Source organism: Marmota monax, unplaced genomic scaffold (genome assembly GCF_021218885.2).
Source record: "Marmota monax isolate L192 unplaced genomic scaffold, Marmota_monax_Labrador192_F-V1.1 WCK01_AAM20220418_F8-fsc00112, whole genome shotgun sequence".
Lineage (NCBI taxonomy): Eukaryota > Metazoa > Chordata > Mammalia > Rodentia > Sciuridae > Marmota > Marmota monax.
In genome coordinates this window covers 3049265-3075104 of record NW_026692073.1, presented here as the reverse complement: position 1 = coordinate 3075104, position 25840 = coordinate 3049265, and the positions used below count along the sequence as shown (strand labels likewise).

At 33.4% G+C, this 25840-nt stretch overlaps 1 protein-coding gene across 4 annotated transcripts in view; it reads left to right on the top strand.

The window, feature by feature from the left end:
• The window catches only part of Cnot6l (CCR4-NOT transcription complex subunit 6 like), a 109559-nt gene that overhangs the window by 21914 nt on the left and 61805 nt on the right, over positions 1 to 25840 (top strand). For 3 of the 4 annotated variants that reach the window (XM_046459153.2, XM_046459149.2, XM_046459150.2), the window contains exons 2-4: positions 6423 to 6544; positions 9368 to 9554; positions 11168 to 11253. In XM_046459153.2, coding sequence (XP_046315109.1) covers positions 6433 to 6544; positions 9368 to 9554; positions 11168 to 11253 — 385 coding nt within the window. In that variant the 5' untranslated portion in view covers positions 6423 to 6432. Of the gene's footprint in view, positions 1 to 6419; positions 6545 to 9367; positions 9555 to 11167; positions 11254 to 25840 lie in introns of those variants that run through there. The other variant, XM_046459155.2, reaches the window with a different exon arrangement.

Sequence of the window (25840 nt, the reverse complement as noted above, 5' to 3'; positions counted from 1 at the left end):
CATTGGGTTTGAGTCTCAGCACCATATAAAGATTAATAAGTGAAGTAAAGTATTGTGTCCATTTACAACTAAAAAAATAGGTGAATGCTTTAAACATATTTAATATGTTGGTTTTCTAGACTTAAAAGTAATAAGAGAAACTGGGCATGGCATGGAGTGGTTGCTTGTAATCCCAGCAATTAGGAAGGCTGAGGCAAGAGAATTGCAAGTTTGAGACCAGCCTTAGCAATTTAGTGAGGCTCTAAGCAACTTAGTGAGACCTTGTCTCAAAATAAAGAGGGCTGGGGATGTAGCTCAGTGGTAAAGTGCCTTTGGTTTAATCTGCAGTAATCCCCCCCCACCTCCCCCCCCCCCAAAAAAAAGAGGGGAGGAAATCATAATAAATTAAATCAAAATGTAATATGTTGCAACTTTTTTTTTAATTAAAAAAATTAATTAAATTTAACAGTCTTGTTAAATTGCCCAGGCTGGCCTTGAACTTGAGATCCTCCTTCCTTAACCTGTGGAGTCCTGGGAATTATAGGTATGTGCTACAATGTCCAGCTGTAATTTCTTTAAGAATGTGACAACTGAAGCAGTAAAGGATATAGACCCATTTTGATGTTCTACTAGAAGAAACACTGTTGAGCAGAAGTAAAAGGGAACGAAGGAAGGTGACTCTAGGAATGGTAGTTTCATGTTTATTATTAAACTTTTATGGGTGAAAGTTTTTCATATTAATAAAATGATCAATAGCAAAGAGTCAGGAATAAACAGATTTTTAAAGCTTTCTCTATCTGTATTTTGCTTACCAATACAATACCCTGTGCTGGCTCCAGTGATATTTTAAGCAATCCTGAAATACTACACTTGTTCCTCTTTTCATGTTGTATATTATCTTGGTGCCTTTTTTTGTTTTTGCCTTGTCTATCTCTGCCTCATTCGCCAATCTTTCCATGAGGGAAATTCTGATTCCTTTTCATTCTTTAGGACTCAGCTGTGTGTGTGTATGTGAGTGTGGTATGTGTGTGCACGCACACATGTGCATGTGCCAAATCTTTGTGAGCATTGGATGTTGGGGATTATAGGCATGTAATACTGTCCCTGGTTTGTCAGTTTTAATAGGTGTGTGATGGTATTTCACTGTGGTTTTGAGTTGCATTTCCCTGATGCCTAATGTTTGAATGTTATTCCTCGTGCTTATTTGCTGCCCATGTATCTTCTTTGGTGAAGAATCTTTTCAAATCTTGTGTGAATTTTTATCCCTGGATGCTGGGGATCAAATGCAGGGCCTTCCATGTACTAGCCAAGTGCTCTTAATACTGAGTTATAGCTCCTTGGTATTTTTTTTTTGGTAAGTTCTTCATATATTCTTATGTGTTTCTCAGATGTGTTTTGGATATATTCTCAATATTATGACCTTTCATTAATTGTTCAAGTAGAAGTTTTAGATGTTTATGAAATCTAGTTTTTTAGATCATGCTTTTTGTCATACTTTTAAGAAATCTTTGCCTAATGCAAGGTCATTTTTTTTCTTATGTTTTCTTGTAGAACTTTTATTTTGGCTACTAGGCATTGAACTCAGGGGCACTCAACCACTGAGCCATTACCTTTCTCCTTTCCCCATCCATGACAAATAGACCACTCCTTCACCCCTTTTCAGATCCTGAAGATTTCTGCAATTATCTCTCATTCACATAAAATTACTTCTGGATTACTTTTGTAAAGTTATATAATAACCAGTAACATCTTCATCTAAGTTAAATATACTGTTATGTGTTTAATTTAGTTATCTTAGTCCCATTCCCCAATATAGACCATTTAAAATTTGTTATTGTCCTGGGAACTCTACTCTTTCCACCTGTCCTTGAGTATTCTACATGTTATATATTTTTCATCACTCTTACCCTTCTTTATAAGAATACAATTATTTAAATGTAAAATATTCTATAACTTTCTTTTTCAAGTAATACCGTGAAAGTGGTATATGCTTCCTGAGGACTACACGATTGTCCATCTTGTTCACCAAAAGTGGTATATGCTTCCTGAGGACTATACAATTGTCCATTTTGTTCACTTTGAAGCCCTACTCCTCAATATAGTATATGATGGTGGTAGCTGTGCAATAAATATTTCTTGAATAAATGTTAAACTGGTCAGAAATACGAGACTCCAAAACTCCAAGAGCTGTTTTCCTCCTAATGACTGAGTGACTTTACCATCATAAAATATAGGTTTTATTTTGTTTAGAGTAGTCACAGAAGCTGCAGATGTTGGGAAAACTCGGAATGAAGTTCTTTTTTGTATGTTTGTACTTATTTATCATCTGTAGACTTTAACTAAATAGGTAATGAAAGAGCAGTCTCATTCAGAGCCCATTGAAGGGAAGTGGAATGAAATTGATAATTAAATTTTTCTTTATCTTGTAGTGTAAACTAGTTTTTGAATTCTATCAATTTTTAATCTTTTTAATTGTGGGTATTGGTGATTGAACCCAGTGGTGTTTTACCCAAGAGCTACATCCCCAACCCTTTTTATTTTTTATTTTGAGACACGGTCTTGCTAAGTTGCTTAGGGCCTCACTAAGTTGCTGAGGTTGGCCTCAAACTTGCAGTCCTCCTCCCTCAGCCTCCCAAGTTACTGTGATTATAGGCGTTTGCTACCATGTCCAGCTAAATCTTTAATTTTGTCAGTATGAATCTACAGTAGGCAGTGTGATTTGCTAGGTGCATTTGAAATGATTATTTATCATTTAAATGATACATTTTGTTATTTTGAAATAGGGTTTTGTAATATGCTTACAAGGTGAAATGTTGATACTGAGAACCTGATGGAAAAATAATGTTAATTCCCTGCATTTGAGTCCTCTAATTTTTAATACTACAGTTGAAAACCTGATGTTTGAGGCAATAGTGATCATCAGAACTATAGTCGCAACTAAATTACTGAATTAACCCAAATTAAAAATGTTTTAACTTACATAAGTTCGTTTTAAAGGATTAAGGCTTGTGTTTCTATTGGCATTTTAATCAAATCCAAGAGAGATTTCTGACTCTATGTCCTTATTAATATTATTTTGCTTTTTAGACCCTACTTGACTTGCAGACTTGACTCCAGTATAATAATAGAGTATTTCAATATACCTTTCTCTCTAGTAGATAGGTCATCTACTCTAAACTCTGTAAATAATCTTCAAACCCCCAAATTATTAATTAAATGGATTTAATAGACATCTTTTGAATATTTCCTCCAACAATAACTGAATTCACTTTCGTCTTAGCTGCTCATGAAACCTTGTTCAAAGTAGATCATATTTTTCTTATCTAAACAGACCATATTAGGCTACAAAGCAACTCTTAGCAAATATTAAAAAACGGATATAATTCCTTGCATCTTACCATATTAAAATGGAATGAAGTTATCAGTCAACATCAAGAAAAACTACAGAACTATATAAACACATGGGGATTGAACAATATCATTTTGATTGACGAATGAGTCATAGAAGTAGTCAGGGGAGACATTTAAAAGATTTTGGAATCAAACCAGAATAGTGACACAACATACCAGAAACTTTGGGACACTATGAAAGCAGTTCTAAGAGGAAAGTTTATAGCTCTAAGTGCCTATGTAAGAAAATCTGATGGACCCCAAATAAAAAATCTATTGATTGATCTTAAAGCCCTAGACAAACAAGAGACAACCAATTTCAAAACCAGTAGAAGGAGGGGAATAATTAAGACCAATCTGAAATAAAATAGAGAATTAAAAAAAAATACAAAAGATCAGTGAAACAAAGAGTTAGTTCTTTAATAAATCCTTAGCCAAACTAACCAAAAGAAACAGAGAACAGACCCAAATTGATAAAATTAGAGATGAAAAAGGAGATATTACCACAGATATCACAGAAATCTAGAGGATCATTAGGGATTACTCTGAGAATTTATACTCCAATAAATTGGAAAATCTAGAAGAAATGCATACATTCCTAGACACATAACCTATCAAAGTTGAACCAAGAGGAATTTAGAAAACCTAAAGTGATCAATAATAAACAATGAGATTGAAGCAGCAATAAAAAGCCTTCTAAAACCTGGGACCAGATGGATACTCAGCTAAATTCTACCCAGGTCTGTAAGGAAGAACTAATGTTAGTGCTCTTCAGATTATTCCATGAAAGAGGTGGAACACTTACAAATTTGTTTTGTGAAGCCAGTCTCACCCTGATACCAAACCAGATAAGAACACATTAATGAGTTAAACTACAGACCAATATCCCTGAAAGCATTACATGTAAAAATCATTAATAAAAATTAGTCATATTCAAGAACATATTAAGATGATTGTATATCATGACCAAATTAGTTTCATTCCAGGAATGCAAGGATGGTTCAACATACATGTCAATAAATGTAATTAAAATAAATAAGTAAATAAATGTAATTCTCTATATGAATAGAATTAAGGACAAAATCATCACATTGTCACTTCAATAGATGCAGAGAAAGCCTTCAACAATATTCTGCATAATAAAACTATGGAGGAAACTAGGAATAGAAGGAACTTGCCTCAACATCAGAAAGTCTATATTTGGTAAATTGAAAGCCAACATCATGGTGAATGGAGAAAAATCGAAAGCATTTCCTCTAAAGTCAGAAGCAAGATGAGGATGTCTCCTCTCATGATGCCTATTCAGTATAGTACTAGAAATTTTAGCCAGGGTAATTAGGCAAGGGAAGGAAATACAAATAGGAAGGGATATAAACAGGAAAGTACAAAGTCAAATTATTACTGTTGGCAGATGATTTGATCCTATATTTGGAATCTAGAAAGCTCCACCTTAAGACTGCCAGAACTAATAAATTCAGAAAAGTAGCAAAATACAAACTCAACATACAAAAATCAATAATTTTCCAACATACCAATAACGGATTCACTGAAAAAGAAATCAGGAAAACAATCCTGTTCACAAGAACCTCAAAAATAAAATACCTAGGAATAAATGTAACAAGACCTCTACAGTGAAAATCATAGAACACTGAAGGACATTGAGAACAACTCTAGAAAATGAAATGACTTCACACGTTCATGGGTAGGCAGAATTAATATTGTTAAAATGATCATAACCAAAAGTGATATACTTATTCACTAAAAATCCTCATCAAAATATCATTGTCATTCTTCAGAAAACTAGGAAAAACTGCTAAAATTCATAATGGAATAGTATTTTCTGTATTCTCTACATGTAACAAATTTTAGACAACAAAGTCTTCCATTCAGAATATTAAATCTAAATTTTACTTAGAAATAGTCTCAATTCGGACACTTGGTTTAGGGTTGTGTGTGTGAAAATATAAAAGACGAACCAACTACAAATACATGGCAATTGCAGATGATATGCAGCAGTTTAATTAGGCACAGAACTTTGTATCATTTGTTATACTTTGTTAGATCTGAAGTGAATTTATTTTCTTCCTTTTGCCAAAGCAGTAATTTTTATATTGGACTTCTTGAATAGGTTACGTTAGGGCCGTTTGTCATTTACTTTGTATGTGTCACATTTGAATAGTGGAGTAGTTGGTCATCATTGATGATTGTGTTGTGATTATGAAAAAGACTGCATAATATTAATTTTGATCAAGGTGGCCATGTAACTTATCCAATTGGAAACCTTTGAAAGTAAAGAAAGAGTGATATTAATAATTACCTTAGAAGAACAGATATAAATTAAGACTGTCAAACCAAGAAATGTAATCATCCAAATTACAATGCTTTTGAGAGAAAGTATCAGAAACCATAACACAAATTACCTTAGTAAGGGAAATAGATACTGGCTTTATTGGGATTACCATAGGTGTGATTCCTTGAAGCGTGCAGCTTTCTCTGTTTTCTAAAACTGTTTTCTCCAGCTGGTGTTCCTTCTCTTTGTTGAAGGATTGCCCTCAGCAATCTGGACTATATATTCTTTTTTATTTATGATCAGAAGGAGAGAAAAGTCTGCTTTTCTCATAAGCATAGAATGCGTTTGAACTATTCTCTGGTCAAGGGGGGCGTCATGTACTGATCTGATATCTGAAATATCACTGAAAGAAATAAGAGATTCTTATTTATTCTGATTCTTTTAGACTAATATATTTAGGACACTGTTTGTAAGGTCACGCTATCTAGGAAAGCAGTGCATCTAAATGAAGGGGAAGGAATTAAGAACCAACTATAATGTCCTCTTTGAAGTCTAGAGTCATTGCTTGTTTGCATTTTACTTTAGGTGTCTTTTAATGTTTTCCTACAAGAGTCTAGCATGCTTAGATGATAAGTTTTCCTCAAATGAGAATTTTTAGTATAAAAAGACTTAGTAGCCTGGCAATGGGAGAGAAAAAGAAAACTTTCCATCTCATTTTCTCTAGAAGACTATAGTAATTATTGATGACCTTTTTTTTTCACAGACTAATAGGGATGCCAAAGGAAAAATATGATCCTCCAGATCCTCGCAGAATTTATACCATCATGTCAGCGGAGGAGGTAGCCAATGGGAAAAAATCTCACTGGGCAGAATTAGAAATCTCGGGTGAGTGGAATCTGAAGCATTTTATTTGAGATATACTAGTACAAATGAATAAGGGTATTGCTATTTTGATTTTAATTAGGTGGACTAATTGAAAGTATACAAGAATGCCAAGGTACTAGTTTTTTTTTTTTTTTTAAATCTGTTACTAAGTATATTTGTTCCCACCCTTTCTTTGAGATTAATTACCTTGAGTAAGAGTTACCATCTGGAATTGAGGATTATTGGAAGTTCAGATTCTAAGTAAAACCAGGTTTTGTGATATAATAGATTTTGTTTGATTCTTTCAGAGTAATTTTGGCAAATTAAAATTTTTGCCATCCTCCTGTCACTTAAGTGTTGGTAAAGAAGGAAAACTTCTTTGGTGGCAGACACAACATCTTTGTTTGTATGTGGTGCTGAGGATCGAACCCGGGCCACACGCATGCCCAGGCAAGCGCGCTACCACTTGAGCCACATCCCCAGCTAGGAAAACTTCTTTGAAGGTTTGAATTGAAGCTATTCTAACAAATACATGATTACTTTGTGTTACAAGACCTCAATAAATGTTTGGGATTTGTTAAAATAGAATATAACATCAGACTAACTCAAACTGAAGTACATTCTACAAAATACCCACTACTAAGCCTCAAAATTATCAAGGTTGTGAAAAACAAGAAAAGAATGAAAAACTGCCATAGACCAGAGGAAATTAAGGAGATATGATGACTAAATACAAAATAGTAGCTGGAGTTGAATCCTGGAACAAAAAGGTGTAAAAACTGTTGAAATCCAAATAAAGTCTAGATTTTAGTTAACGGTAATATACCAATATTGGTTTCCTGGTTTTGTAAAGTTCACCATAGTAATGTAAGATTGTAAAATGAGGAGTAAGAGATATGATTCCCTGTATTATTTTGGTAACTTTTGTGTAATTCTAAAATTATTACAAAGTAAAAAATAGATTGTAAGAAATGTTTTTCTTTTCTGAACTGCTATAATGCAGATTATATGGGATGTGATTTTTCCCAGTAGGCTTTTGTTTGGAAGAGTTAAACTCACATCGTAATATCAGTGGCAAGCATGGCAAGAATAACTCATACATGTAGCTAAAAGGTAACTGGGTGGATGACAGTTTGGCAGTCAAAAGAATATACTTGAGCAAATCCTTCAGATCCTATTAGGTTAATGCAGGGTTTGTCAATCTTGGCATATTGACCTTTTGGACCTGATAATTTATTGTGGTAGAGGGTCGTTGTATGCATTGTAAGATGCTTAGTAGCATCTCTGATGTCTACCTATTAGAAACCAGTAGTACACTGTAGTTATGAAAACCACAAATGTTTCTAGACATTGTCAAAGTCCCCCAAGGAGCAGAATTTCTGTATGGAGAAACACTTGGTTAAACCATGGGTAGAACTGAAATATGTTTCTTTCTTACCTAGAGTCTCTTCACTTGAAAACTTTGTTTAACAATTAAAATACAAAATTTTAGTTGATATTATAAGTTTGATTATAGATAGCAGGAAAGAACCTGTGGTAGAAAGAACCTGGACAGAAGTTAAAAGTGAATCTACTCCTCAATAGCTATATGAAATAATATTTCCCCTTTGAGAATGATAATGAAAAATGATATATAATTAAAATATCACTTTACTTTTGTAAAGGAGTCTTCAAATAAATTATTTTGTACAATTAATACTTACTGTAGGCATGATAGGTAAGACAGGATCTCATCTTATATGAACTGAGGCCAAATGATTTGTCTGGACTTAGGTAGCTAATAAATGATAAAAAGCAGAACTCTGAGCCAGGTCTTATGATCTAGTGTATGTTCTATTCTAGGTATCAGTTGCTGATTGATAAAGCTAGATGTGGAACTATTTTCTTGAGGATGTTACTTTTAATGCAAAAAATCTTAAACCAGAGTTCTTAATCTCTAATTGCAAGATCAGAAGAAGATTCCTTTGGGAATACAGTGGTTTTTCTGATGGCTAATCTAAGGTTCATTGTAAATTATATAGTAGTTTATTCTTGTTTTAAAGTTTGTAGACTAATCCAGATCTTTGAAATGGACAAACCTTGCAGTAAAAATTTTCATGGACTATGTGAGAAAAACTTTAGTATGGAGTCAGACTTAAAAAAAAAAAAAAAAAAGTCAAGATTCTTCTACCACTTGCTCAGTTAGCTTCATTTTATCCATGAGATCTTACTCCAATGGTCTCTACATCTTGCCATAACTCACTGAATACATGGAAGGTCTATGGGAAAGAGGGATTATTGGGTGAAAGTGATGAGAAATTAAAGTATGGTTGGGTGTGTTTAGAAGCAATTATTTGACCTTAAACACAAAATTAAAATGTCAAAGATAAAATATTTGTGTGCAGCTGCTGCTATCACTTTTTTTTTTTAAATTAAAAAATTTTTTTTTGTAGTTGTAGATGGACAGCATGCCTTCATTTATTTATTTATTTTTGGTACCAGGGATTGAGCTCAGGGGCACTTGACCACTAAGCCACATCCCCAGTCCTATTTTGTAACTTACTTAGAGACAGGGTCTCACTGAGTTGCTTAGTCCCTCTCTCTTGCTGTGGCTGGCTTTGAACTCACAATCCTCCTGCCTCATCCTCCCGAGCTGCTGGTATTACAGTGTGTGCCACTGTGCCTAGCTTATTTTATTTGTTTATTTTGATGTGGTGCTAGGGATCAAACCCAGTGCCTCACGCATGCTAAGCAAGTGCTCTGCCACAGAGCTGCAGCCCCAGCCCCTGCTGTCATATTTTAGTCCTTGTGACTCAACCTTTTTCTTGGGCCTGGAGTTTTATGCATCAATATTTTGCCTTTCAGGTAGAGTGCGGAGCTTAAGTACATCACTTTGGTCATTGACACACTTGACGGCATTGCACCTAAATGACAATTTCCTTAGTCGCATTCCACCTGATATTGCCAAGCTTCATAATCTGGTTTACCTGGATCTGTCATCCAATAAACTCAGAAGTTTACCAGCAGAACTAGGAAACATGGTGTCTCTCAGGTGAGGAAATGCTTACAGATGTGACTTACTATATAAAATTCTAAATTTGCCAAATAAAAATATGGGGTACTACTCATTTTTTGAAATATTTATTTTTTATTTGTAGTTGGACACAATACCTTTATTTATTTATTTTTTAATGTGGTGCTGAGGATCCAACCCAGGCCCATGCATGTGTTAGGCGAGTGCTCTACTGCTGAGCCACAACCCCAGCCCTGGATGTTACTCATTTTATAGTGGGATTTCTACATCTTTGTGAAGATTGAATTTTAAGTACAGTGCTTGATTTGGTCTCCATTAGACATTTCTTTTTCTTCCTTTGTCAAAAGAAATTTTCTTCCTTTGTCAAAATCACTTCAATGAAATACAGACTTGAAGTGGGGTGAGATTAAAATATTTAGTAAGTCTCACTTAGGATCAAGTCTGATATAACTAATCAGAAATAATTGGAAAAATTGGTTTGCTTATAAACAAAATTTTTGGGGACGTAACTATTATATAAGATAGTATATTTATATTTTATATTACAGCTCTTTAAGGGAACTGGAAAGCCTGACAAAATAGGTTTATTTCTAGTTCTTTCAGGATCCTGTAAGAATTTCTTCATAGGAGAAAAATTTTCAGGAATATTAAGACCTTATATAAATGTTGCCAGTGAAAATAAACATTGCTTTTGTATCTTATCTGTTGAGTAATAATTTTAAAAAATTACTGTGATATGTTAAAAATTAAACAGAATTTTGTTGTTTATCATCCCTTACTGATTTATTGGTTTTGTCTTAGTTTTTCTGGTCATCTACTAATGAAGGTGCTCTTTATTTTTTCTATAGTTCTCTCGAAATTTCATAATCATGAACCTAGATCTTATCTATTATATCTTATTGTTATATATTCCATCCTGTGCTTTAATGTTTATGTTCTGTGTCAGTGATTGTTTATCAGAGTACTTGTCTTTTCATGTTTTCTATTTAGTTACCTTTTACTTCTGTGATACACTAACTTGTTCTTTCTTTTTTCTTTTTTTGTTTTCATAGTACTTTGACATAGATTGTAATCATTTATAAAAATCACGCAGGTTATTGGCCATTCATTGTGGTTTATTCCTAAAGTTTGTGTAAAAAACTTAACTTTTTTTTCTCTAAATTAAACTAGGTTTCAGTTGGAAACTAATGGTATTTGTCACTCTGATTTGCATATGACAGGCATTTTGGGTGAGAGAAGAGAGCATGGATTTAGCATGAGAATGATGTGCAGTTCCTATACTCCTGACTTTAATTTGTGCTGGGAAATGAGGAAATCATAGAAACACTGTTAATTGTGGCAGTTGCACATTTTGTAGTACTTTTAATGTTGCACAGCAGTTTTGGATTAGTATAGACAGATGCTTTGAATGTAAATATCACTCATGGTATGTTAGAAAGTTAAGAATGGCAAATGTGGGGCTGGGGATGTGGCTCAAGTGGTAGTGCGCTCACCTGGCATGCATGAGGCACTGGGTTCCATCCTCGGCAACACATAAAAATAAAATGTTTTCATTAAAAAAAATGGCAAATGTGGAAATTAATAAAGCCTGATATATTAAACTGAAACAATTTTTTTTTTTCTTTAAACAGGGAATTGCTTTTAAATAACAATCTGTTACGGGTTTTGCCTTATGAACTTGGTCGGCTCTTCCAGCTACAAACTCTAGGTTTGAAAGGTGAGTTTTTTTTTTTTTTAAAGAGAGTTTTAACACTGAGTGTTAAGGTGTTCTGAGCCCTTAAAAGCCATTTTGGTTATTGTATAACCGAAAAATTTTAGTGTCATTTTAAGAAAAGTAGTTTTTTGGGTATCGAATTTAGCTTCCAGATTTCAGCATAATGTCATCATCTTAAACAAACTTGTTGGGAAACGTTTTTTGTTTTGTTTATGTACTTTAATTTTGTATAAAACTCTAAAATTATTTAGAGAAGATATTTTTTCTTTTTATTATTACTGTAACTATAGCACATTAATTGCAGAAATTGAGTTTCACTGTGTGGAGATACTTTAAATTAATGCTGCAGTTCCCCACACCCGCTCTTTTAGGATGACTTTATCGTAAACCATAGTCCAAATGCCCCGTGTTTAGTTTTTAATGCACTAGATAAAATAATGACACATTATATGATTACAAGAGGGAAAACATTAAAACAGTAAAAATTAGCTGTATCTGATTAGTGTAATTGTTTTAAGTAAAATACATTAATCAAAAATTTATGCTAGCATGTGTGAGGCACCGGGTTCGATACTCAGCACCACATACAAATAAATAAAATGAAGGTCTGTCAACAACTAAAAAAAAAAAAAAACCCAGATAAATTTATGCTCCTGAGACTTTGAATTTTACTTAGTTTGGGATGAAAGTCATCCTCATATCATATATATATATATATATATATATATATATATATAATGAAATTTGCATATGAAGAAGAGTTTATTTTTTAACAGAGGACTAAATACAAATGCACTGTACTAAACATTTTATTCTGTGCTTGTGAAGAATAAACATCAAAGTTTTATAAAGTGTATACTTTTAGATTTGTTTTCCTTTCTCAAAGATTATGAGTCTCCATGAAAATGATCTATTTGTATTTTTTATATTCTATAATGTAGCATTGCAAATGATGTTTAAGTGAGAATGGAAAGAATACTGATATTATTGGCTAAAATGCAGAAATATTAGGCTTACTGTTATATTTTCATAAATTAGATGGTTAAATGGATGGCCTGAATATCATGCTTATAGTTGATCCATAGGATTTTACTGGGATTTTTTTGTAATGTTGAAGTAGAGAAGGAAAATACTTTATTGAAAGTATTTTCTGAGGATTAGTCCAGGACATTTGAGATTTAATGGTAATAGTCCAGGACATTTGAGATTTAATGGTTAAGACATTTTTCTGTTATTTCCTATATGTTAAATCTTATTATATAGTTAAAAGAGTATGGTGCAGCAAGAGGTAGAGTAGGAACAAGTCTATTCCTTTTTGTAAAGAAATTATGAAATGGTTTTTTTTATTAATAATGTTGGATTCATAAAATATAAAATTCACAGATTCCTACTGATTATAATAATTATAGTTCTTTGTCTTTAGAACCATTATTATTATTTTTTTATACCTTTATTTATTTATTTTTATGTGGTGCTGAGGATTGAACCCAGGGCCTTTGCACATGCTAGGCAGGTGCTGTACCGCTGAGCCACAACCCCAGCCCCAGAACCCTTATTTCTTTACACATTAATCAGAACAGCTATTTTTTTCTTTTGATATTGATAGTACATCAGTGATAAATAAATAATTTATAATTGAACCTAGCAAACTTACCTTTTGTACCAGGCAGTTTTCCTAAAAAGTAATGTTAACATTTTTTCTTTTTCTTGTCTGGTACCAGGAATTGAACCAAGGGGCACTTAATCACTGAGACATGTCCCCAGCCCTTTTATTTTTATTTCTTATTTTGAGATAGGGTCTTGCTATGTTGCTTAGGGCTTTACTAAATTGCTGAGTAGTGATTCTCCTACTACAGCCTCCTGGGCTATTAGGATTGCTGGCCTGCAGCACCTTGCCTGGCCGATTTTTATTTTTCATGAATCAATTCCATATTATCTTGCATAGAAATGTATTATGATTTGGATAAGAAGTGTTCCCCAAAGCTTCTACGTTAATGCAGGAATGTTTGGAGGTCAAATGATTAGATTATGAAAGTAGTAACCTGAGCAGTCTGTCCTACTTTGAGTGGACTGACTAGATAGTAACTAGGCAGGTTGGGCATGGCTGGAGGAGGTAGGTCCCTGAAGGTACCTTCTGTGCCCGTACAGCCCCTTCACTCCTCTCCCTGGCTCTATTTCTTGGTTGCCAAGAGGTAAACAACTTCTTTCACCAAGTCCTTCCGCCATGATGTGCTGCCATGCTTTGGTCCCAGAGCAATGGACTCAGCCAACCATGGACTAGACCTCTGGAACCCTGACCAAAATAAATGTTTCATCCTCTACATCGTTTTTTGTCAGTTTTTTTTTGGTCACAGTCATGGAAGCTTGACTAACACAGATGTGTTCTTGTGTTCTTAGGAAATTTAAACTAAGTATCAACTGAATGGATATTCTGAATATTTTTCATTCAATTTTTGGTTGGTGGGGGATGCAGGTACTGGGGATTGAACTCAGGGGCACTCAATCACAAAGCTACATCCCCAGCCCTGTTTTGTATTTTATTTAGAGACAGGGTCTCACTGAGTTGCTTAGTGCCTTGCTTTTGCTGAGGCTGGTTTGAACTCACAGTCCTCCTACCTCAGCCTTCTGAGCCACTGACATTACAGGTGTGTGCCACCATGCCCAGCTTTTTCATTCGATTTTACTAGCATGATGTTAGTCCTAAAACGATTGTCTTTGGTTGGCCTTCCATTGTAGTGGCCTTTTAAACTCTATTAATACATATTCATTAAGGTCTCTTAGAAGTCTGCTTTATATGTCGTGTACCATCTCTGCTTCACCAACTGTAACTGAACTTTGTTCATGCCTTTTCATTAAACTTCAATTTGTTCTGTGGTGTACATAGGTTGAGTAGTGTTTTAGGTTTTGGATTTAGGGCAGGGTTTGAAGTATGTAAACGGATGTAATGAGATACCATGGAGATAAGACCCAAGTCTACCATAAGTCAATTATGTTTCATGTACATCTTATACACATAGCACAACCAAGATATTTTTATATAGTGTGTGTGTGTTTCTTTTTGTGGAAGTAGCGGGAATTGAACCCAGGGGTACTCTACTGCTGAGCCATATCCCAGCCTATTTAATTTTATTTTTGAGAAGGCTCTTGCTATGTTGCCATGGCTGGCCTGGAATTTGTGACCCTCCTGCCTCAGCTTCTGGACTGGTTGGGATTATTGACCTGTGCCATTGTGCCTGGCTTTATATGGTATTTTTAGTGCACCTTCATTTTTACTGTGATCTATCACATGAGGTCAGATATGGAACTTTCCACCTGTGGCATCATGTCAGTGTTAAAATGTTTTTGACTTTGGAGCATTTCCATTTTGTGATTTTCATATTAGGAATGCTCAATCTGACCTTTAGGAATGCTCAACCTGACTATATTCAGCCCTTTTCTCTTCTTTGAGAATTTGTGTAATTTTCAGTCAGTGCCACTTTGTATTCAGATGATCCACTATGAAAGAGAAATATATGTTCAGAAAAGAAAAAACAAAATCTTCCTGCCTTTTTAAAAACTGTAAGATAATAGTCAGGTACAGTGGTGCATCCAAGTGACTTGGGAGGCTGAGGCAGGAGGATTACAAGTTTGAGACCAACTGTAGCAACTTAGTGAGACCCTAAGTGATTTAGGGAAACCCTGTCTCAAAAAATAGGGCTGGTAATGTGGCTCAGTAGTAAAGCACTCCTGGGTTCAATCCTTAGTACCAAAAAAAAAAAAAAAAAAAAAAGAAATTGACAAAATCAAGAATGCCCTAATGAAGTGATTGAAGAAATGTTTGTAACAAATCACAACTGTATATACTTAGGAATGTAAAACTTGAAGTAATTTCTAAATCAATCTTAGTAGCCATATTGTGGTTCTTCTTGTCAAGAAAGAAAGAAAAAGAAAAGTGAATGTTTCATTTAAAATAGCACTGTGATATCCTTAAAGAAACAATGGGAGTCAATGATTTTATTTTTGTATTGAAACTGAAAGAGGGGTGTCTTTTCTCTATTTTCTTTTCTTCCTTAGAAACACAGATACTGAGCTTTTAATAATGTTTGGATCATCTTGGCTCAACAAACTAATTTTTAGAAATTCTTTTTATTTTTAGAAATTCTATTTTGAGATCTGGGGAGTGTGTATTTGAGGGTAGGTTGTTTGAGGAATTCAGATAATTCAGACCCCTATCTCTAAATAAAATTTAAAGGGCTAGGGATGTGGTTTAGTGGTTAAGCACCCCTAGGCTTAATCCTCAGTACCAAAAAATAAAGCACAACAACAAAACACTTGAAAAATGTAATTATTACTAATTTAGGAGGTAAAGTGTTATTACTGTGTTACAAGTGAACTTCTGGAAGTTACAACAATAAAACTTTTCTTTTTTATGATATTATATCCTGTAGTTCATATGAGAGGGTATAATGCAAATTCTAATTATACTCAGTTCCATTTTTTACCTTTCTGATTGGGATAATTAAAAACATGATAGAATAGTTTTATTGGTGAGATTTATAGGGAAATATATAGATTTATAGGCATAATCATAGATCCCAAAGACTTTTTTTTTGGCACTGGGAATTGAAGCCAGGGACACTTTAGCACTGAACTATAATCCCTGTCCTTTTTGTTTTTTATTTTTAGATTGTCTCCATAAATTTACTGAGGCTAGCTTATAATTTATAATCCTCCTGCCTCAGCTTCCCACGTTGTTGGGATTATAGGCATGCACCACTATCGCACCTGGCCTCCCCTGTACATTTTAAGTTTCCTGTGTGTTCTTGCATGTTTATATCTTCCTGCTGTCTTTTAGAGGTTATTTTTATCTTAAATGTTATATAAATGAAATCCTGAACATAATTTCCTGTGTCTTGCTGAATCAGCATTGTTTTAATGATTCAGCCATGTAGATGCATACATGTAATTATACATCATTTGTTTCACTGCTTTGTTGTATTCTGATAGTGAATATGCTGTAATTTATTCATTATACTGTACATATTTAGATTCTTTTTTCTTTTTCTTTTTTGGCTTCTATAAGCAATGCAGCTATGAATATTCTAGGTAGTATGAGTCTCCTGATACAGTTCATAGAAATGGAATGGTATTGTTGGGTTTTAGAAGTCTGTGCATCCTTAGCTCTATTAGGTAATGCTAATGTTTTACAAAATAGTTATATAAAACTGCACTTCCAAAATAGTATAGTTTCCATTTTTCAGTCTTCTCTCTAGTTCTTTGTGTTGTCAAGTTTTTAAAAAGTTTTGCAGTTATTGAATATGAAATAGTTTCTAATTATACTTGTGATCTTTCTAATTGCTAATAAGATTGAGCACCTATATTGGCTATTAATATTTTTTCTTTAAATATACTATTGATGTCTATTAGCTATTTTCAATTGGATTGTTTCTTACTGATTTGTAGGAGTTCTTAACTTTTTGTCTATTTTGTGTGCATCTTTTCCCACTATTTTGTCTTTTCTTTTTCCTTTCTGATATCATTTAATGAGTAGATGATTATAGTAGTTGAATTTTTAAAAATCAATTAGTGTGTTTTGTATCTTGTTAAAAGAAATCCTCCCTCCACCCTGTTAGAAATACTTATTTACATTCTAAAAGTTGTGAAATTTTGCTCTTCTTTAGTTCATATGGAATTGATTTTTGAATATGGTATGAGGGTCTATTTGGGGAAGGATCTAATCATGTTTATGTTCTATGAGTAACCAGTTGTCTCAGTATCATTTACTGAATAATTTTTCCTTTTCCCACTAGTCAGCAAAGTTACTTTTCTAGACATTTGCTATGTTTAGCCTGCTTTTATTATCTGTGTTCTAGTCCAGTGGTCAGTTTGTCTAACCTTATACCAGTTACTAGGTTGTTGTTGTTGTTGTTATTATTATTATGGCTTTATATTAAGACTTGATATCTCATTTATGAAGCCCTCTCACATTTTTCTGTAGCAGCATCTTGATTGGGTGTTTTAGCTCTCTTAGGCATAAAAAAGAACTTGTTAAGTTTTGCCAGCAAAATCTGAATTAATTTGGGTTTTATATATAGACAATGACTTTACCTTTTTGATAGTTTTTCTTTTCATATTTTTATGTATTTAATTTTTTTCTTGTTTTAGAGCATTGCCTAGAATATTTCATGTAGTGTTGACTAGAATCATTAATACCAGTTATTAATGCAAGTTTGGAATTGCATTGACCCTCTGGATTACTTAAGGACAAATTGGCATCTCCTTTTCCATTTATTTAAATTAGATTGTATTTAATGCCTTTAAATAAAATGTTACACACTTTCTGTATACTGATCTAGTATCTATACTGATCTAGCACTTTTTTTTTAAATTAGAGCTTTATAGTTATTCATAGTAGCTGGGTTCAGGCCAGCAAAGTCATACATGTGTGGAATATGACTTCATTCATGATCCCTCTGTTTCCCCTCCCCTATTCTTCTTTTTCTACTGCAATTTTGCTCATCTGTTTGTTTTTGATGGTTTTTTTTATGCATAAGGTGAGAATTCCTGTGGTATGCTTATATGTGCATATAACATGATTAAAAAATTAATTCCCAGTGCATCTTTTATTAGATTTGTATCTAGGTACCCTAAAATATTTTTTGTTAACTTTGTAAACTATAACTTTCTATGTTTTTAAAAGTTGATTTCAGTGTTATTTGCTGTTTGGATATGGATATAAAGCCCTCTCCCCTCCTCCCTGGGATTGAACCAGGTCCTTGGTCTTTTTTTTTTTTTTAATATTTTTTTAGTGATGAACACAACATCTTTATTTATTTATTTATTTTTATGTGGATCCAACCCAGTGCCTCATACATGCGAGACAAGTGCTCTACCATTGAGCCACCACCCTATCCCCTAGATCTTTGGTCTTATTGTGAGCCTTCTTGATCAAATTCTCATTTTTTCTAAAAATTGTTTGCAAATTATTTTGGATTTTATATGTATATAATGACTTCTATGATAGCTCTTCTTTTCAAATTCTTTTTTTAAAAGTATTTTTAATTGTAGGTAAACATGATATCTTTATTTATTTTATTTATTTTTATGTGGTGCTGAGGATGGAACCCAGTTCCTCACACTGAGCTACAACCCCAGCCCCTTTTTTCAAATTTTTATGTATTTAATTTTTTATTGTTGTTTTAAAGTACAACCTTGGATATATCATATAGTGTTGACTAGAATCATTAATACCAGGCATGCTTCTATTAATTCCAATATTAAAGGGGATTCTTTTAGTAGTTTCACATTAAGAGTGATATTTGCCTATAATTTTGGTTAATAAAAGTAGTTTAGATTCCAAAAATTTTCTTTTTATTCCGACTTTGCAATTCTTTGTTCAGATAGTTTATCAAATGCTTTTCATCATCTATTGATGATTATATTGTTTTTGTCATTTCAGAGGTTAATGTGATAAATTATCATTTCCCCTCAATTTAAACATTTCTTTTGATAAACCCAAAATGTTTGTGTTATTATATGTTTTTATATATTGCTGGATTTAATTTGATGTAGCTATCAAGGATTGTGAAGGCAGTGGGATTTTACTGTACTAATAAGCTAATTAGCCAATTACTATTTCATCAATAATGGCAGGAATAACATGAGACTCTGGGGTTGGGTTAGAGACAAAGAACATTTTAAATTCACAAAGTGGCCCCTCTGCATGCTATGTACACAGTGAGTTTGCATTGTAATCGAGGAATCTTGGTTTAAGTGTTCAGCACTTTTGAAGCAAATAGTGAAAAAAGCAGCAAAAAGCTAGCCCTGCTTCTCCAGGGGAACAGTTAACATGGTAGTATGCTGTGGTTGCTTTGACCTATTTAGTTGTCTATATAAGTAACTACAGAACCTTCTCAGTATCAGGAGACAAATAAGCCTTTGAATCAGTCATACACCAAGAATGCAGAAGGAAACACAAGGCCCGTGGTGGACTCCTTTTCCTGACATTAAAGATTTTCAGGTATATGTTTAGGAATAAAGTAGATCTATGTTTTTTATTATTTTTATTCAGTTGTGTTTAAAATTTATATTGTCTGTAAAGTGGTAGAGCGCTTGTCTAGTTAGTATGTGTGAGGCAGTGGGTTAGATTCTTAGCACCACATATAAATAAATAAAGGTCCATCAACAACTAAACAAAATATTTAAAAAATCCCCATCATTACATTGTTTGTTCTCTATGGAAAATATCCTTTTTGGAAAATATTTTCTTTTTTAATATATTTGTAGTTATGAGAACTAAAGAGGATTTTGACTGGTTAATGAGTCAATTTTGAAGGAATTGTGTCTGTATCATTGGTATTTATCAGCTTTAAAAAACTTTAATTTGCTTGCATGAAAGTTTCTATAGTACTTTCCTGGTATGCTTTTTCTATTCTGTTTTACTCCCCACTTTTTTTTTTTTTTTGGTTGGTACTGGAGATTAAATCCAGAGCCTCATACATAATAAGCAAGTGTTGTACTACTGAGCTACATCCTCAGCTTTACATTTCTTCATTTTTAAGATTATTTGTTCCTTTTTTCTTTAATTTTTATCTAATTTTAAATTGGATATGATTATTCATATTTAGACTTAGTTATCTTCAAATATAAACATTTAAAGCTATAGATGGTCATGTTTGACTATAATTTGCTGCATCCTCAATTTGAGATGAAATGTTTTTATTTATTTATTTTTTAGTTTTTTGAAACTTGTCTGGCTGTGTTGTCCAGGCTGTCCTCCAACTCATGAGTTTAAGTGTTCTTCCTACCTCAGCCTTGAAGTAGCTAGGATAGGTACTGCTGTGTCCCGCTAGGAAGTATTTCATTATGGTTTTGTGTTGCATTCCTCGCGACAGAAACACTCAGGGTCACTCCAGGGAAACTGGGCTGCATGAAATAATCACACAAGAGACAGAGATACCTTTTTCTTCGGGGGTCCTTTGATGGCTCCTCTGACCTTAAGGGTCCCCAGAAAAAGAGAGAGCAAGTGCGTGCTGACCCTTTTATTGAGGAGAAGCCATTCCAATGAGGCAAGGGGTCAGGCTTTGTGATGTCTGCTGTCAGTAGGTTGACTGACATCTAGGAAGCCCACACCCAAAGGCAGAGCAAGAGAAGGGGACACACAAAGGGCATTTCCATGGAACATTCTATCCTAATCAGGGTAAAGGGGTAATATCACAAAGGAACACGTGAGCGTAGCTCGATCCATGGGGCTGCAGGAAGGCAAGCCTAGGCATGAAGACATATTCTCCTACTTCAAGGATCGGGGCAGTGTCTAGGGTCACTACGAAAGTGACCAACAGAGCCTCTATCAATCATGGGAACAAAAATGCAAGTCATTCAGCGTGACCGTTTCCCACAGTTTTGGTCTGTTTTAAAAAATGTGGGTTGTCATATCTTCTTTGTATCATCAGTTATTTAAAATATTTAAAATTTCAATGCATGTGTGACTTTAAAATATAGCTTTTTATTGTTAGCTTCAAATGTAATTGTGTTATAGACAGATGAGATAGCCAGTATGAACTGTTTCTTTGATTTTTTTGTTGGCCTAGTATGTGATCAGTTCTTAGGTTTTACTTGTATCTGAAAAAAATATTGTTTCTCTTATTGTTAGGTCTAGGGCTATATATTTGTCAGTTATATCAGATTTGTAAATTGTGTTGTCATATTCTGTTTAAGATATTTATTTTAAAATCATGGTTTTGTTCATTTCCCATGTACTTTGGTTTTTACTCTTTCTTATAAGAGATTATTTTACAAGGTGGTACCATCTTAATATTGCTGTATCTGGTGAATTGACCTTGATACTAGGTAGTGAGTGTTTTTCTTTCTTGTTAGGGTTTTATCTTAACAGTCTGTTTTGTCTAATATCATAGCTATTTCAGTTCTCTTCAGCTTAATGTTTGTTTCGTACCTTAAGCCTTTTATGTACTTATGGTTAGGTTTGTCTCTTAGGAGTAATATATAGCTGGACTTTGTTTTTAATCCAGTCTGCCCTATGGTTTTTAATATGTGTTCAGACCACTTGCTTTATACCTAGATGAATTATTGATATTTTTGTTATTGCTATCCTATCTTTTGATTCCACTCTTGAGATTTTTCTCTTTTCTTGCCTGTGTTTTATTCCATTTTGTGTTGCTGTAAAAAAATATCTGAGGCCAAGTAACTTAAAAAGTAAAGAGGTTTATTTGGCTTATGGTTCTGGTGGCTGGAGAGTTGAAACAGCAAGGTACTGCTATCCTGGCAAGGGCCAGGATGAACATGGTGGAGAACTGGCAAGGGGAATTGGCCATGTGCAGAAGGGACCAAGCATGTTAGGTGGCCTTGTTTTATAACTTGGTCCTGTGAGAGCTGCATTAATCTCTTCTAGAGGTGGTTTTCTTAGGACCTAATTACCTTCTTCTAGGTTCTACCTTTTATAGGTTTTACCACCTCAACACTGCCACATTGGGGACCAATATGTAGCACATGGACCTTTGGGGAACAAGCCATATTCAAACAAAAGCTCTTAGCTTTTTAATTAGGCAGTTTAATCCATTACATTTGATGTAACTGTTGATGAAATATGATTTATGTTTGCCCTTTTGCTGTCGATTTTCTATGTCTTTGTTTATTTTTCAGTTAATGTCTTTTATGTTAAATGTGTATTTTTTATTGTACCATTTAATTGTTTTTTTTTCATTTCTTTTGCTGTGTGGTTTTGAGTTATTCTCTAAGTGGTTATTGTGGGATTCTAATTAACACTCAATTTATTGCGATCTAATTTGGCTTAATATCAACTTAATTTTAATCATATTAACAAACATCATCTTTATACGTTGTATGCCCATCAACTGAGATTTATGGTTATTGAATTACCTAATTGTATTTCATACCTGGTATGAGAAAAAGTTTAAATACATTTGTACTTACTTTTTATTTACCTATGTAGTTACTTTTACTGGTAGTTTTAATTTTTTTATGTGGATTTGAGTAATTATCCAGTGTCCTTTCATTTTAGCCTGAATGGGAGTTTCTTTAGTGTTTCTTGTAGGATTGGTCTGCTAGTGATAGACTCATTCAATTTTTGTTTATCTAGCAGTGTTTTAATTTCTCCTCATTTTTAAAGGTGTATTTTCTATATAAAGTCTTAGTTGACAGTTTTTTTCCTTTCAGTATTTTGAATATGTCATTCCATGGTGTCTGGTGAGAAGTCAGTTATTTTAAAAATGTTTTTTTTTAAAAAAAATTTTAATTAACATATAATTCTACATATTTTGAGTACATTGTGATATTTTAGTCCATGTATATGATATATAATGATCAGATCAGGGTAATTGGTCTGTCACCTCAAACATTTATTATTTCTGTATGTTGAAAACATTAAAAGTTCTCTTATCTGATTCTTCTGAAATACATAATTGTTGTAAAGTATAGCTACCCTTCTGTGTTGTAAAACATTAGGAGTTGTTCTTCCTTTTCCGCTGTATTCTGGTACTTATCAACCATCCTCTTCTCTCTCCATCTTTCCCCTTATACTTCCTATCCTTTGGTAACCACTACTCCACTTTTGAGATCAATTTTTTGGTTTCCATGAATGAATGAGATCATGTGATACTTGTCTTTCTGAGAGACTTATTTCACTTAATATAATATCTTCTAGTTCTATCCATTTTGCTGCAAATGACAGAATTTCATTCATTTTTATGGCAGAATAATATCTGTTTACATTCATGTGTAGATGGAAACATAGGTTGATTTTATATCTTGACTGTTGTGAATAGTGCTGCAATAAACATGGAAATGCAGATGACTCTTAGCATACTAATACCATTTCCTTTAGAAATACACCCAGAGTAGGTTGCTGATCACATGGGTAGTTATTTTTGTAGTTTTTTTTTTTTTTTTTAGAAACTTCCATATTGTTTTCCATAATGTTGTACTAATTTACATTTCCACCCACAGTATATGAGTTCCCCCTTTTTCTACATCCTTGTCAGCATTTGTCTTTTTGATAATGGCCATTCTTTTTTTCCCCCTTTTTATTGGTGCATTATAATTATATATAACACTAGGATTTGTTATAATATATTCATACAAGCACACAATAATACAGTAAAATTTGATAAATTTCATTCCTCAGTATCTCCTCTTTTCCTCCCCCTTCCTCCACCCAACCCCTTCTTCTATTCTACTGGTCTGCCTTCTATTTTTTTCAATTAGTTCTAATTAGTTACATATGACAATAGAATGCATTTTGACACATTCACAAATGGAGCACAACTTCTCCCTCCTCTGGCTGTGCACAGTGCAGAGTCACACCACTAGTGTAATCATATGTAGGGTAATAATGTCTGTCTCATTTTACTGTCCTTCCCATCTCCACAGTCCCACCTCTCCCTTAACTCCCCTCAGCAAAGTCCAAAGTTCCTTCATCCACCCCCACCAGTTCCCCAACATTATAGATCAGCATCTGCTTATCAGATGGTTTTTTTGGGGATTGGCTTATTTCACTTATCATGACATTCTCTAGTTCTATCCATTTACCTACAAATGCCATAATTTCATTTTTCTTTGTGGCCAAGTAATATACTATTGTGTATATGTCCTACATTTTCTTTATCAGTTCATCTCTTTTTTTTTTAAAGATAGAGAGAGAATTTTTAAATATTTATTTTTCAGTTTTTGGTGGACACAACATCTTTATTTTTATGTGGTGCTGAGGATCAAACCCAGCGCCCCGCGCATGCCAGGTGAGCACATTACCGCTTGAGCCACATACCCAGCCTCATTGGGAGTTTTTACCATGAAAGTATGTTGAATTTTATTAAATGCTTTTTCTGCTTCCAATGAGATAATCATATGGTTTCTTACATTCTGTTGATGTGATATACCATGTTTGTTGATTTGCATATATTGAGCCATCCTTACATTCCTGGGATAAAACCCACTTGAATATGGTGAAAATCTTTTTAATGTGTTGTTGAATTCAGTTTGCCAGTCATTGTTGAGAATTTTTGTGTCTTTTCTTTACAGAAATATTGGTCTGTAGCCTATGTTTTTTGTTGTGTCTTTGTCTGGTTTTGGTATCAGGGTAATGCTTGTCTTATAAAATGAGTTTGGAAGGATTTTCTCCCTTTAAACTTTTTGGAATAGTTTGAGAGGAATTGGTACTGGTTCTTAAGTTTAGTAGAATTTAGCAGTAAAGTCCTCCAGATCTGGCTTTTCGTTGTTGACTTTATTTTACTACTACTTCAAGTTCACTGCTCACTGTTAACCTGTTATTGGTAGGTTGTATGTATGTAGGAAATTATTAATTTCTTCCAGGTTTTTCAATTTTTTTTGCCATAAATTTGTTTGTAATAGGCCCTAATTATCTTTCATATTTTTGTGGTACCAGTTACAGTATCATCTTAAGTTTTGTTTTTAGTTATTTAGGGCTTTTCTTTTCTTAATCTTATCTAAATTTATTGGTTTTTATTTTGAAAACATTTGGTTTTGTTGATCTTTTGTGTTGTTTTCTGTCTTCATTTATTTCTGCTCTGATCTTTATTATTTTTTTCTGTGTAGCTCTTTTGGGGTTTGGTTTCTTTCCTAGTTTATTTAGTTGCATCAAAAGAATATTTAAAGTTTTTCTAATTTTTTGAAATAGGTTCTTACTGCTACATACTTCCTTTTTAGTACTGCTTTTGCTGTATTGCTAAGTTTTGGTATGTTTTGTTTTCATTTTCATTTGTTTGAAAAAAAGGTTTAGTTTTCTTAATTTCTTAAAAGGTTGTTCAGAGGGTGATGTTTAATTTCTATGCATTTGTGCAATTTCTGTAGTCCCTCTCCATTGTGGTCAGAGAAAACACATAATTTTGATTTTTTTGAATTTGTTGAGACTTGTTTTGTGACCTAACATATGATCTATGCTAGAGAATGTTTCATGTACTAAGGAGTATATATTTTGCAGCTATTGTATAAAGTGTTTTGTAAATGTCAATTATGTCCATTGGCCAGTGGTATAGATTAAATTTGATGTTTCTTTGTTGATGCTTTTTTCTGGATGATCTGTCCATTAATGAATATGTGGTATTGAAATTCACTACTATTATTATTATTGGAGTTTGTCTCTTCCTTTGGTTCTAATATTTCCTTATAAAGAAATATATAATATTTGCAGGGTCCAGTGCTGGGTGTGTATACATTTATAATTGTTACCCACTTGCTGAATTGATCCTTTAATCTTTATATTTTATGTCATCTTTTACAGTTTTTGATGTAAAAGTGGGTTTTATATGAGTACAGCTACTCCTGCTTACTTTTGGTTTACATTTGCAATGACCTATCTTTTTAAAAATTGCTTTACTTTCAGTCAATGCATGTCTTTACTGGTGAGTTTCTTTTAGACATCTCAGCTGTGTTAACCTGAAAATCTATACATGATTCATTACCTCTCCTGCCATGTTTAAAATTCTTTTTCCTTGACTTCTTGCAGTCTTACTAGAATTTGTTGAGGTATGCATCTCTTTTATCTCAAACTACTTAGAGTTTGTTAAGCTTCATGAATATATATACAAATGATTTTCATCAAATCACAGAATCTTTGTCC